The 13103-nt window shown below is 44.9% G+C and overlaps 1 protein-coding gene across 9 annotated transcripts in view; it reads right to left on the bottom strand.

Moving 5' to 3' along the window:
• Positions 1–13103, bottom strand: part of DNM1 (dynamin 1) — a 59808-nt gene that overhangs the window by 35866 nt on the left and 10839 nt on the right. For all 9 annotated transcript variants that reach the window (XM_042878783.1, XM_042878782.1, XM_042878778.1 and 6 more), the window contains exons 2-8: positions 3943–4016; positions 2694–2843; positions 1956–2159; positions 1341–1439; positions 490–650; positions 244–386; positions 25–160 (exon numbers count right to left, since the gene is read on the bottom strand). In XM_042878783.1, the coding sequence (XP_042734717.1) occupies positions 25–160; positions 244–386; positions 490–650; positions 1341–1439; positions 1956–2159; positions 2694–2843; positions 3943–4016 (967 nt within the window). The remainder of the gene's footprint in view (positions 1–24; positions 161–243; positions 387–489; positions 651–1340; positions 1440–1955; positions 2160–2693; positions 2844–3942; positions 4017–13103) is intronic.

The raw sequence follows: 13103 nt of genomic DNA, 5'->3' as shown, positions 1-13103 counted from the left end.
TCTCGGCATACAGAGAAACAGTACCTTCACCAGCTCAAAGGGGAAACGTTCATGGAAGATGCGGTTAATCCTGGCTCCTCCTGACAGCTCATAGGTATCAATTTGGTCTCCAGAGCCTTCAATGCGTTTCTCAAAGTCCACAGCAAACTGCTGGACCATCCTAAACAAAGACAGAAAGCAGGAAGTAGAAGAAACAGCTAGGCAGTCTTTCCCAGGGAGGGACACGCAGTGAAGGCCACTCACTGAAGCAGAGCTTTGGTCTTGCGAGCCGGGTCGTCAGGACGAAAGTTCTTGTACTCCTCCACCTCCTTCTCAATGGAGAGAAGCTGGCTCTGCAGCTTGTTCCGCAGCCCGGGCAGGGTGTCACGGATGTGGTTGGTCAATTGCTGTAAGGGAAGAAGGTTTACGATGAAACTGGGAGAAGTTTTCTATGTCGCTATCCCAGAATAAAGGGCACAGAGGGCAGCAGTTCTCAACTGGTGATGGTACCTGGTTCAATACTTTCTGCAGGTAGGGGGTTCCCATACGATCAGCCATGTGTCTGTAGGCTGGGTGGGAAAGAAAGAACTTTCTCTCTGCAGCCAGAGCTGCCTGAATGTCCTTCTTGCCATCAATGTCCTTCTGACTTCTGTTGACTACACCAATGTAACCTGCAGGAATGGGATTAAAGATCAGGCGGTTGCAAGGATGAAAATGCAAGTGGGGCTCAGGCTGAGAAGGAAGCTATCCAGGAAACAACACTGCAAATGGGACATTTCAAGGGAAATACATTAGGGACCAAGCAGAAGAGATTAAAACTGGAATTGCCTCTGTGTGACTCAGGGTCTGGAACTCTGGTATGCAGGACAGAAGTGCCACTATGCAACTGAGCATTAGCTTATTGATTACTGTTCCCCCAGTCACAAAGAACACCCTATTTCCATTCAAACTTTTCCTTTCGCATCCTTAGGACAGGTATTTCATTATGGCTATGTACAGCAACCAGCACAGGCCAGTGTGATTTCACATGACACACTACAGTGATCTCATCAAATAAGAGAACTGGGGGGGAGGAAGTATCCCATTTTTGCAGCTTGCCTGCAATGAAGAAAGTAAAGGTAAGAGCATGGGGTTATGCTTCTGCTAGCACTACCTATGAAGACACAAATGCCTAAAAGTTACTTTTTCTTAAGTAGGACTCATGCCTATTCCTCAGCTTCTCAATTCCAGCTTGGAACAAAGATGGCTTAAGAACACATCATAACAGATGTTCCAGGAACACTGAAGAAAAGCAATGAGACAAAGATACCTTATACAAGAAAAATGAAGGAAGATCATGCACAAAGCATGAGGAAACGTACCTCTGCGAAGAGGAAGTAATTTATTCTCTAATACATCTCTAGCATCAGTTCCCTCGTCCATAAGATCCAGCTTAGTGATGACTCCAATAGTGCGTTGCCCTTAATAAAAAATAGTAGAATATGAACACACCTGATCAAGTAAATAACTGTGTAATACCTTCCTTTGTTCAGAAAGCTTACAGATTGCCCAGCTTGGCTACTCAAGGGCTCTTGAGCTCAAATGTCACAGTTCCCATAAGAGCCAAGAGGTCACAACAGCAGACCAGGTAACAGAGGTCAGTTCTCAGCCATACCCTGTTCAAACACTCATGTGTTTTACCACAGAGATGGATTTTAGGGCAGATTTTCCTACTTTTCTCCAGGCAGAACACAGATGACCAAAGTGAAGGGAGGGAAGCCCTCAACCTCTTCAGAAACAGGGCTCAAAATAAAGAAATGGGGAATAATACAATTTCTATTAGATTAACTACTAACGCTCAAAGCCACCTCTCAGAAGGGCATACGTTGTGAAAATGCCACCTAAGACAATGGACAGGAGACTAAAAATGCTGAGTAATCACAGCCTGGAGAATCAGGCTGCTGGTTAGTAATGCCACACTAAAACAAGAGATTTACCTTGAGGATCCACCTCCTTCGCAACCTTCAGGGCATCAGAATTGGCCAAATCAGAGTTGGCTGGGGATACTGCCAGGATGAGGCAATTCTCTTTGGTGACAAACTGCATGAGCATATCTCGGATCTGGAACTCGATGTCGGGGGGCTGATCCCCCACCGGGACTTTGGTCATGCCTGGGAGATCCACCAACGTCAGGTTCAGGACTACACACAGGAAGCAGGAGACAGCACAAGTGAGTGTTAAGGTTGGAATGTTCTGGTCTATAAGGAACATTCATAGCTTCAGTGTATGCTTTTGTTATGCCTATAATGCACTGAAGACAACTCAGAAGCACAAAGCTTTTCAATTCCTTTTTGTTAAAGTTGAGCAAGAACTATTTGCTAACCGTTATTAGTTGTATTGTCAGTGATTCATTTCCCCAAAGAACAGAGAGACTGCAAGTCTTTATAGGAAGGTCCACACTGATGCAATAAAGTCTTTTAAGGTAGAAGTTTCTGCACAGGCATCAGTTGTCTCTAATAGTCCTGCTTCTAACCAGATACTTCAACTGGCAGGCAAACCCTTCTAGAAACATGGCAGAGACTGGCAGTGCAATGCACCACAGCCCAGACATGTGGGGATTTAAGTCAAAAACATGCATTCACATTCCATTTCATTTTTGTTCTGTATTTACATTATGACAGGACAGCAATCTGCCTCATCTATCCTCTGACTTCAGAGACTGCATTAAGGCTCACCATGAGGAGAATAGACTCTGAGGTTGATGGGCACTGGGGAAATCCCTTTGTTGGAGCCAGTAACACGATCTGTTTCAGCCTCAATCTCCAAACGGATCTCCTCAAAGTCTGTGAATTTCTTTCCTTTGCAGTGCAGGAACTCTCCATATTCTGTTGGAACAGAAGCAGAGAGTCAGAAACAGTCACACGAGTGGAAAAAAAACAAACTCACAGCCAGAAGTTTAATAAAATGCCCTGGATTAAAAAGAAGCACAAGAACAGCTGAAGGGATGAAGTGTGGTAATGAAGGGTCTTTCTCCCTAGATCCTATGTGGTCGACAAAGAAATTACTGCAGCCACAGTTGCAACAACATCTGAGAGAATCTATAAGCCCAAAACCTTCCCAGTCCAGCTCTGGTCTCAGAGTTTGCATCCTCACTCTTGTTCATTCAAAAAATAACCCAAGACTTTATTGATATGAAGCAAGCTTAACACACACCTGCAACTTCCACAGATGGACTGGGAAGTACCTTTGTATTCACAAGAACTTGGAGCAGCTCTGTATTAAAGTAGGGGGAGTAAATAACAGTTGCATGACATGATGAGAACAGACTCAAGGGAGTCTCTAAGTAGCAAAAAACCCTTCTGGCATGGTTTTGAATTGCTTGGTGGGTTTTTACATTTGTTTTCGTGGGGTTTTTTTGGTCTTTGAATACGTTAGCCAATTCAAGAACCCTCCATTTCAAGTGAAAAATCCTCACAAGTCAAGTTGTTTCCTTACTGTAGACTAGAGGACTGTAGTAAACAGGTTGGGTCCACCTGACGAGGGAGGAAGAACACCCTGAAACAGTCACTTGCCAACTCCTCAATGAGATCTTGTGCTTGAAGGCAACAGCAATGAAGGCACTCTGCAAGCAGCAGCCAAAGTAGTGAACAGCCCTCAACTCCAGTACAGAACTCTGCAGGAATTCCTGTTCAGATCCCAGCGTTCTCATACTTGAAGTGCACTAGAATCATCCCACCCACTTATTTCAGGGGCTATAAGCAAGTTCCTCTAGTTTTTGGGTCAAAAGAGTCACAGCTGCACAGACAAAGGAAAATCATGACGAGTGCATTCATGAAACGCTGCTTAATTCAAACAAAATAACTGAGACGCGCTCTCTTCATGAACACTTAATGCATCAGATGTCGAGCAGCGCCCCTGATGAAATAAGACCTGTCAGGATTAGGATGGGAAGCCAGCAGCACACCATGGACACACGCTGCATACCTGTGCTGGCGTTCACCAGCTGCAGGACCAGAGGCCGCCTGGTCACGATGCCAGAGCCACGTGGCAGAAAGTCCCTGAAACGAAAGAGGAAATTTCAGATGAATGAGCGATCGTTTCCTTCCCTATGCACGGCTCTTCTGTTTCTATGAGCACTTGTGGGTCCCAGCAAGGCACTCTGGCCATGGCTCTCATAGAGTCTAAGGCACAAAAGACCAAGTGCCCTTGCCCAAGGAGGACGGGCCATTCTGAAGAAGCCCACGCTCCCACTCTTTCAGTTCAGGCTCTTTCAGATGAAGTTCCAGGCTAACAGGAAAGACCAATTAATACCGTTATATGTATGCTGGAAAATAATCTCTATGGCATCAGGCTGAGAAATTGAAGCAGAGACTGAAAACTACCATGCCTTCTTTTGACAAAATACAATTACCTCAGCTACAACAAACTCACCCACACTTTGGGGTGTCACAGGACACTGCTGTTATAGCATGCAAACAGTGCATCACCTATTTGAAACAGAACAGATAGCAGTCAAAGGTTTGCTTCCACTCAGGGCTTCTCCCAGCTAAGGAAATGCAAGTATTGCCAAGGAGAAGCAGCCTCCTAAATTGACAAGAACCCCAAAAGTTACTGTTCTCCAAGTCATTTCAAAGGAAGGAAGCCTTTTTTCCCCCTTCCCTAATGCTGACTTCACACCCGCAGGCAACAAGCTCTCCTTTGCTTTTTCTTTTTTCAAACCCTCTGGCTTTCAGCAAAGCCAGGCATGCTCACCGCATCTGATGACCTTGCCAGTCTGTGGCCTGGTTTCCAAGTACTCAGCTGATTTGTGTGTCTCTTCAGAAGTCACCATGAACGCGATTTATTTGCTTCCCTACCTACTGGAGAAGCACAGCTTCAGAACGCGCTGTCTGGGGCATGAATGTCACCGCTCTGCCTGCATTGCTTGCACCCTGGCACAGCCCTCCCTCTACTGATGGTGTGACAACGCATAGCTTTGCCAATTCAGTAGTAACTGTAGGAAAAGAAATCCATGCCCCTCAGTGTTCTGCACCATGGCCTTGCCCTGCACAGCCTTAATACTGACAATGGAAATGAAGATGAGGAAGGAGCTTTTGCGTTGTAATACATCAGGCAGTGAGCAGACTTGATTTCAGCCTCCGGTTTCACCACTGATTGCTCACATAAACCTGCAAGGAAGTAGGAAAGCACGTGCATTTCCCTCGTCCTCAGCTCTAAACTGAGTACTATAAAAGGATGCAGTCATTTCAAGTGAAAGGAGAGCAAGGAGCATCCTACAACCTCTAATGTTTCAAACATTTCTCCTGCAAGTCACTAAGCTTACTGCAAAGTGACCTCTGATACAACTCTACCACAAACTGTAACCCATTCTCGTTATTTCAGACTTCCAGAAACATAAGGAGTTAACTGAGATCTTTCATTTGTTTTTCAAATAAATACAGCTCTATTTTTTTCCATTCCAGCGGGATTAACCCTGGAATCTTTGAGGCATTGCATCATTCAGGCAGTTTTCTGCTGTCTCAGCTCCATTCCTATGGATGTCTGTGGTCAATATGTGACAAAGTCCTACTCTTGCATCAGTTCTTTTAGCATAAGAACAAATCCAAGCTGCGCTGATTTATTGTTACTTTACTGTAGGTAAGAAAAAAGCATAGTTATACTACAAATTTGCTTTTCTTCTGCACTAAGGCACTACTCTAGCTAGTGAGCTCCAGCTTGCAGCATTACATTTCACCTCACTGTAGGAAAAGCACTACTTGCATTTATAAGAATGAGTCCTTTAGGAATTAAGATCCCCCTGACGATGTGCTCCACGTTTTCCTAAAGCTTTCTGCTTTGGTCCCAAACCCAATTTCTCTGTGGTTTTTGTCACAGCTCAAAGCAAAGGTGAATGAGAAAACCTCTGCAACATCCAGATCCTGGCATCAGAGGAAACTGAAACCACACACTGCGCCAACCGAGTGGCTTCCAGGCTACTGCAAGGTAAAAAACAACAACAACGTCCTCACAAAAGACACAACACTAAAAAACAAAGAGGATTTGAAAAAGTCGGAGCCATTTTTCAGTAAGCTTTCCTCTGAACAGCAGAAGAGATACCAGGAGTACCTCCAACAGAACAGTGACCATAAAGCCAACGTTTCTGCTTGTTATCAGCCCCATCCTTTGACATACGAATCAACCACGTTTTAACTACGTATTTCCCTTTGTAGAGTCATTCATCCCACAACTGCACACTGTCTAAGTTCAACCTTTACATAACAATGTTACCAATGGAGTTTTCCCTCAGTTTCTCACCATGCAGAATTCCATACTATCCAGTTTTGGAGCCTGGGCTTGCCGACCTGCAGCATTATATCACTGCAGTTATGTTAAAGTCAGTCAGTAGAAATATACACACAGTTATTTCAGGAATAAAGCCACATTGCTCCTCCTCCAGGAAGTCTCTCTTCCCAGTGAAACTCAAGGTTAATAACCCAAACCCGTAACAATCAGCTAAATGAGTTATCTTAGGGCTTACATTCTGAACGTGTACAGTTTGATCCCTTATATAAGAAAACTAAGGTGTTCTTACCCACAAGCTACTGAGACATACATACAGCTCAGCTTCCAGGTTTTCCCTATACTTGACCTACAGGAGCTCCAGCCAAAAAGCTTTACAGGCATTCACACCCATCATCCCATCACATCCACACTCTTTCTCATTATTTTATTCCCCATCCTTTCTCTTCACAGTCTCTGGAACAAACCCTTCCATCCTCCTGCTCAGGCTAAGCCTTGCAGATCAGACTCTTAAAAAGCACAGATCCATAAACTCTATGCCTGGTCGGGTGCCAGGAGAGCACGCTGTACAGCAGCCTTGCTTGCCCCCTTGCAGCAGGCACAATAAATTGCTGCTTGTAAACAAACTATAACAAAGCATATGGGGCACGGACAGCACACACCCAGCCCAGGGTTTTGAGTCCTTTCAGCAGCCAGGAGAATGGATTTCTCCTGAAAGAGCAGCACCAAGTGATGAAATGAAGCCAGACTCAGGAGAGGGATACATGAGAGAAGGACATGCCAGCTGACTTGGGCAGAGGAGAGCAGAAGGGTTAGATACAGCAGCTTGTTCCATTCCAGCAAGGAGACATACAGTAGGAAAGCTGGGAGTGGGGAGGGGAAAGATGGAACGTGTCTTTGGAGATAACATGCTGCAGAACTGGAATGCTGAGGACAGCAGGGACTTCCCTACCAGAACAAGGCAGCCTCCATCACAGCACCAAGAGCAGCCCTGCTTCATATACCACTATACAAGATGCCATGCCTGAAACTCATTAGGCTACCAGTACCAATTGTTTGTCATTTACTTTGTATCTTAAGAAGGAAAAGCTTACTTTATTTTCCTGTTTTCTTCCTAACATGCAGGGATGATGTGATAGCATTCTCTTTTCCTGTGCCTTTAAGGCAATAACATCATCCTGTTCCACTTCCCAATGCTAAGTTCCACCCAGGATGAATAATAAAGTAGCAACTAAAACCGAGGCAGAAATGCTGCATTTAGGAAATAAACGCTTGATCTGCTTATCTTCCATTTAGGTACAGACTTGAAAATCCTCCTTAAGACATTGAGGTACTTGTAAGCATTTTAGCTGGGCTCAACGAGCTCCATTCCCCAAACTGACACTTACTGGAACACTTCAGTGCATACACTTCATGCTCCCGGTAGCTAAATTCTGGTCTGACTGGCAATACACCTCCTCTCTAAACCAGGGCACAAAAAGAAATGAAGATGCAAATCTGACAGTTCTCGGGCTGAAAGTGTTCAATAAGGGAAAAGACCTGAGAAGGTGCTCACTGTTCTATTATGCACTGCTCATCTCTGAAGTACAAACTGCATATGTTCTCAACTGGCTCCAGAGCCGCCTTGGGGCAAACCCAATCACATCATCCCTTGCAGTCTTATTTCTATTTTAGTACACAGAGCTGCATTAAAGTACAGATTTGGGCTGAAAACTGTATAAGTAATACAGTAGTCAGAAAAACCACCTGAGGGACAGAAAGCAATCGAGCAGCTACTCTACAGCAACACTTGGACAAACCCCGAACACACAGATTCTCAAACATTAAGGCAATCTGAATGTCATGTAATAAATATTTATTATGGAGGCAACAAGGTCTGAGGCTTCCATACTAGTTTTTTTTAAATTAAATCCAGGCAATCTATATGATAATCCTCCATGCATGAGGTATCTTGGCATCCTACAGAACAAAAAGGTGCTATTAATGACTGAACAAGCAGATATTCATCAAGTTCCAAGGTTCATTAGGTGACTCACATGGCACGGAGCATCAGAAGTTACAGGTAACGAGGATCAAAGATATTGATAAGACACAGGAGGGAAACAAATTGCTTGTGGCATTAAATATAGATTAGAATCAAAAAGAATTGATAAATCATAAATAACAGATGGTAGCAACAGAAGGCCGTGGCAGTCCATAAAGGAAGCAAGTCCATATCACTGTCCTCCATGTGGAAGACAGACTCAATGGTTCTACCACCACTTGCTTTACCCTCCTGCAGGGATGCTGGGAAGATGTCTGTAGAGAGCTCAGATACAAAACTAATCCTGATCCAGATCCACCAATACAGCATTCATGTAGTTTGTTGTCAGTCCTTTGAGATTCTTGGATTAGAATGCACTAGAAAAGGTAAAGCCCCATTAAAAAAAACAACAACAAAGCAGCAGCTTATGAAGACATAACAGGAGTCCAAATAACAGGAGAATGAACACCATCTGATCATTTAATTTCCATTTGATTTCTTAGCAAACATCTGCAGACAAGGTTATTAAAGGATGTGATTAATCTCCAGTTCAGATTATTAGTTTCAGACAATTAAGACTCACACAGTACCCACAGTTTCACATGGCTGTTCCTGGCTTTTAAATCCAGTATTTGTTATTTCCTGTGTCACAGTGGCACTGAGGGATAACAATTCAATCAGAACTTCATTGCACAAAGCACTGCATCAATTCACAGCATGAAATACAGCTTCTATCCCTATGGATTTCACTGTCTGGCCACACAGATCACAGACACTCCTGCTCAGGCCTAGCACCAGCTTCATGTCCTCCATCAGGTCTTAGAGTTGATCACTTACACATCCAGATCAAGATTCCTTCATTAACACCACAGCACAACACGTGATGAGCATCCCAGGGCCATCAGGACCTCTGACTGATGGCTTTTCTGGTAATGGCACTGGATGGCAACACACACACCCTGACGCAGGCTGCATTTCACCAACTGCTTGCAAATCTCCCCAAGCAGCACTTCATCTTGAAGCACAACTCTACTTTCAAGCATTCTTACTCCAGCACGTCTTAAAGGAAACCTTACAACTCCTATGCAACACACTGCCTGCTGAATACCTGTAAGGCTAAAGACATCCACTATTAACCTTAATGACTGCTAGAATGCCTCGGGAATGGCAGCAGCTTTCCACTTACAGAAACACTTAAGCCTGGGGCTCCTTTGTGATGGACTTTGCTTAGGCTGACCAGAAGGCAGAAGCTTAAGACAGGACCTGCCCTTGGGAGCACCTTCCTGGCCTGATCCTTTGAGTGCCTTGGAAGCACGTGCCCAAACAACACCGTAACTTGTCATAAACCCACATGTGGGGCAAGAGCATGGACAACTGTTCTATCCTCTGCCACCCAGTCCATTAGGGGAAGGCTGCCTTACAGATTCAGTCTTTCCTGCCATCTCTGTGCCCTTTATGAGCTCTTACCTTTCCCAGACAGAAGTGCTACTCAAACAAAAATGCTGGATTGTCCAACACAACCAGCAAGAATTCAAAAGCAGGTGCATCACAAACGGAACTACCCATCAACCTGCTGTTTTAACAATGCTTTCCTATACATTTAGCTTTCACTCTTCCTTTACACTATATTGTGCAAACCTAGAGAGGAGTCCTACAGAAACTGTAATCATAATACAATAATACATATACAATATAATATAATATAATATAATACAATAATACATTAGATCCCATTCCTAAGCAGCCACATCCTTTTTGGTAAGGTTAGCACTTTTAGTCTCAGAGATTTAAGCCAGGGGATGTGTTATTTATCTGCCAATCTCTGCAGCAGACTGAGAGTCTAGTCTTGACCTTTAGTGAAAGAAAGCAAATCTACAGGCAGTTGATGTAATGCAAGTATTTCTTAAGAGCATAATTGACATTTGTCACACAATGGGTATATATAGAAATAAACATCTATTGTAATCCCCCACATTCTATCATACTGGCAACGTTACTGTACACAATAATTCATTATTCAAGAAGACAATTGTGAAAAATAAAGGTCATGCAATAGTTCATGTGTCATCACAATATATACGTTAACAGAAGAGAAGGCTTCCCACTGCCTTGTACCTTGAGATCCTATTTACAGCAGTGCAAAGGGAGGTTAACACTATTGTGCTGACTTTACAGTACTTACAGTTGCTTTAAGCAATCCTAGCTTTTCAGCAGCATCCCCACCACTGAGCCACTTCTCCCCACACAGCAATCCAGGCCAGCAGGCAGGAAGGGCTGAGCAGCCCTCTCCACATTTTGCTGTATACAAGGTGAGCTCCAAGGGACTGCATGGTTGGCTGGGTGAAACCTGACATACAGCAAGCCCAGAAAGTCAAATCCCTGCCCTCACAAACAAGCACAGTGGTGAGTTTTGTCTCCCTCACGGCAGGGACTAAGTGCCAGAAGGACAGCAGACAGGCTTCCATCTCATCATGGGACACAGCACAGCCACCCAGCTATTGATTTAGATATGCAGAGACAACAATCCTGTTCTGTGCCACGTCATCATCTCGAGCAAAAGTGTGCAAAAAAAGGCCCACAAACCCAAAACACATCTTTCCTACAGAACAAAGCCACGGGTACTGAAATAGACTGTGTCACTTGGGAGCCTCTGGGAGAACACACGTGCCTTGAGCAGAAGTATCAATTAGAAATGGGTTTCGCCACACAGAAGACATTTCTTGAGCCAAACGTGGGCTGAGGGAGCTCAGACAACACAACAGGAGATAGGCTCTGAACAAATGCTCCCCCGTGCCGCTGATATTTCAGCGCTGGTGGCTGGGTTCAGCCCTGAATCTGCTCAAGCAAAAAAGGAAATCGCACAGTAATTACAAGAACATTTGCTTTGAAGAGGCTCTCTCCCTTGCCACCCCCTGTCCCCCTCCATCCCTTCCAGAGGACACCAAATTCACCTTCTCTGGCTTATCTGACTGCACAGGCCAGTTCCCAAGAGTCACTGCAATTACTGCCTCTTTCATTCATTGCTTTCCACATCTCCTTCCCCTGCATTTCACTCAGCCCCTCTCCTGCCTGACTCCCCGCAGGTCTCTGAAAGCAGTGGGATAAGAATGTTTTCCTATTGTTTGTTTTCATTTGAATCCTTTGGGCTGATTTCTGTTTCGCTTCGCTGGCTTTGGAGAACATCAAAATTTGGAGAACAGCTGAATGCATTACGTTGAGTCATGGCTGCACCACAGCCTCCGTGCACAAGCTGCGCTCTCATTGAGCTATGGAGCTTCAAGGCAGCACTCTCACATGGCAACACATACCCACAGACTCAGTATTCCTACAGCCCAGGTACTCCACTTTCCTTTGATACCCCGTGTGCACAGCACAGCCAACAGGCAGCCCAGGGATTGCTGCTGTGTGCCTGAAGTGATTCCAGGGAGGCCCACATACTGCAGCTTTATGCTAAGGGTCAACAGCAGGAGCCAGCCCTGCTTTTTAGATGAACTGTGTGTTTTAAGATGACCTGAAGGAAAGGCAGAGAGGTTGCAACACTTTTGACAAATTCGATCAGCTCTCTGGTTCTGCTACAAAGCACAAACCAAGGATTTGTGGCACTACAGCCATAGCTCAGTTTATGTAATGTATAATAAGGTCCTCATGCATCATGAGGTGACAGAAGCTGAGCAGACAGTTTTTCTGTTGCAGAAGGTCATGCTGCTCCTGCACCCTATCTGTAAGAGGGGAGGAAGCACACAAAGAAGGGAACACCTTGGGAGGAGGCTCACATGCACACAGACATCACCATTTTGCTGGTTTTCCACTGAGTGCTTTCTTCCTACCTAGAAATCTAAGCTTTCCCTTTCAAGAGTCATCACTGAGGCCTAGATGGGCAAATACTTTCAGAAGATGGGATTTCAAGCAGCACTTGAAGCCTCTGTCAGAAAGATCAACTTCTTGTCCTTGCAGACACCATAAATAGCTTCCAGCTTTTGCTAGAAATGCACACCTAGACGGAGTGGTTAAGCAGGAGCACGGTTCATCACCTTTGCCATCTTAATTGGAAGAAAATCTGTGCAGGATATGCAGTCACAGCTGTGTATGCTGGAATGCAGGCTTCCTTTCCAGCTATTAGTGACCAAGGTCAACTCTTTACTACCAAGTGCCATGGAGGGCTGTGACCCAGGGAGTCCTGGCATGCAATTGCAGAGCCTTGTGTTATTCCTGCAGAGGAAGCCTGCAGTGGGAACAGATTGGATCCACGTGCTTCTGCCTGCTTGTGATCCCAGACTAGATAGATAATCCCTTCATGGGCTGCTGCTCTACAATTGCAGTGCAGCAGCCAATCCAATCTGAGAGCCAAAACCAGGCCCAGGGGGATAATTCCCCTCCTACTTCCCAACAACACATTGAAATCTACTTGTTTCCATAGAAACAAATCAGTTTTTATGTCCACACGGCTCCTGACTCCTTCACTGCCATGCATCAGCCCCGAGCTGCTGAGGCTGACAGATTTCATACAAGTGTCTACAGCCACAGGTCAAGAGCTTGCAGGAGAAACAAGGGGTATTCCTACAGCATACAAAACCCATCTCACCCAAAGCATCATTCGCTTCAGTTCCTCTCCGCTGGGAGAGAATTAATGAGTAATATCCTTCCCCTCCTCCATTTTGAGGGCTGACTTATCTGCCAGAACCCTCCCTGCCACGCTCCCGCAGATGGGTTAGCATAGAGCATGAGAGGGAACAAAACACAGGTGGGAAAGGCAGGCAGGACACTCCAACACCTCAGGTGCGCTCGTGAACCAATTTCCTCTTCGTATTTTTGCAGGTAGTAGCTGTAAAGGGATTTTCTTGTT

This window comes from Lagopus leucura, unplaced genomic scaffold (genome assembly GCF_019238085.1).
Source record: "Lagopus leucura isolate 7727_CA_CO unplaced genomic scaffold, USGS_WTPT01 Super-Scaffold_100022, whole genome shotgun sequence".
Classification (NCBI taxonomy): Eukaryota; Metazoa; Chordata; class Aves; order Galliformes; family Phasianidae; genus Lagopus; species Lagopus leucura.
The sequence above is the reverse complement of the archived record's forward strand: the minus strand, read 5'-3'. Positions and strand labels throughout refer to the sequence as shown.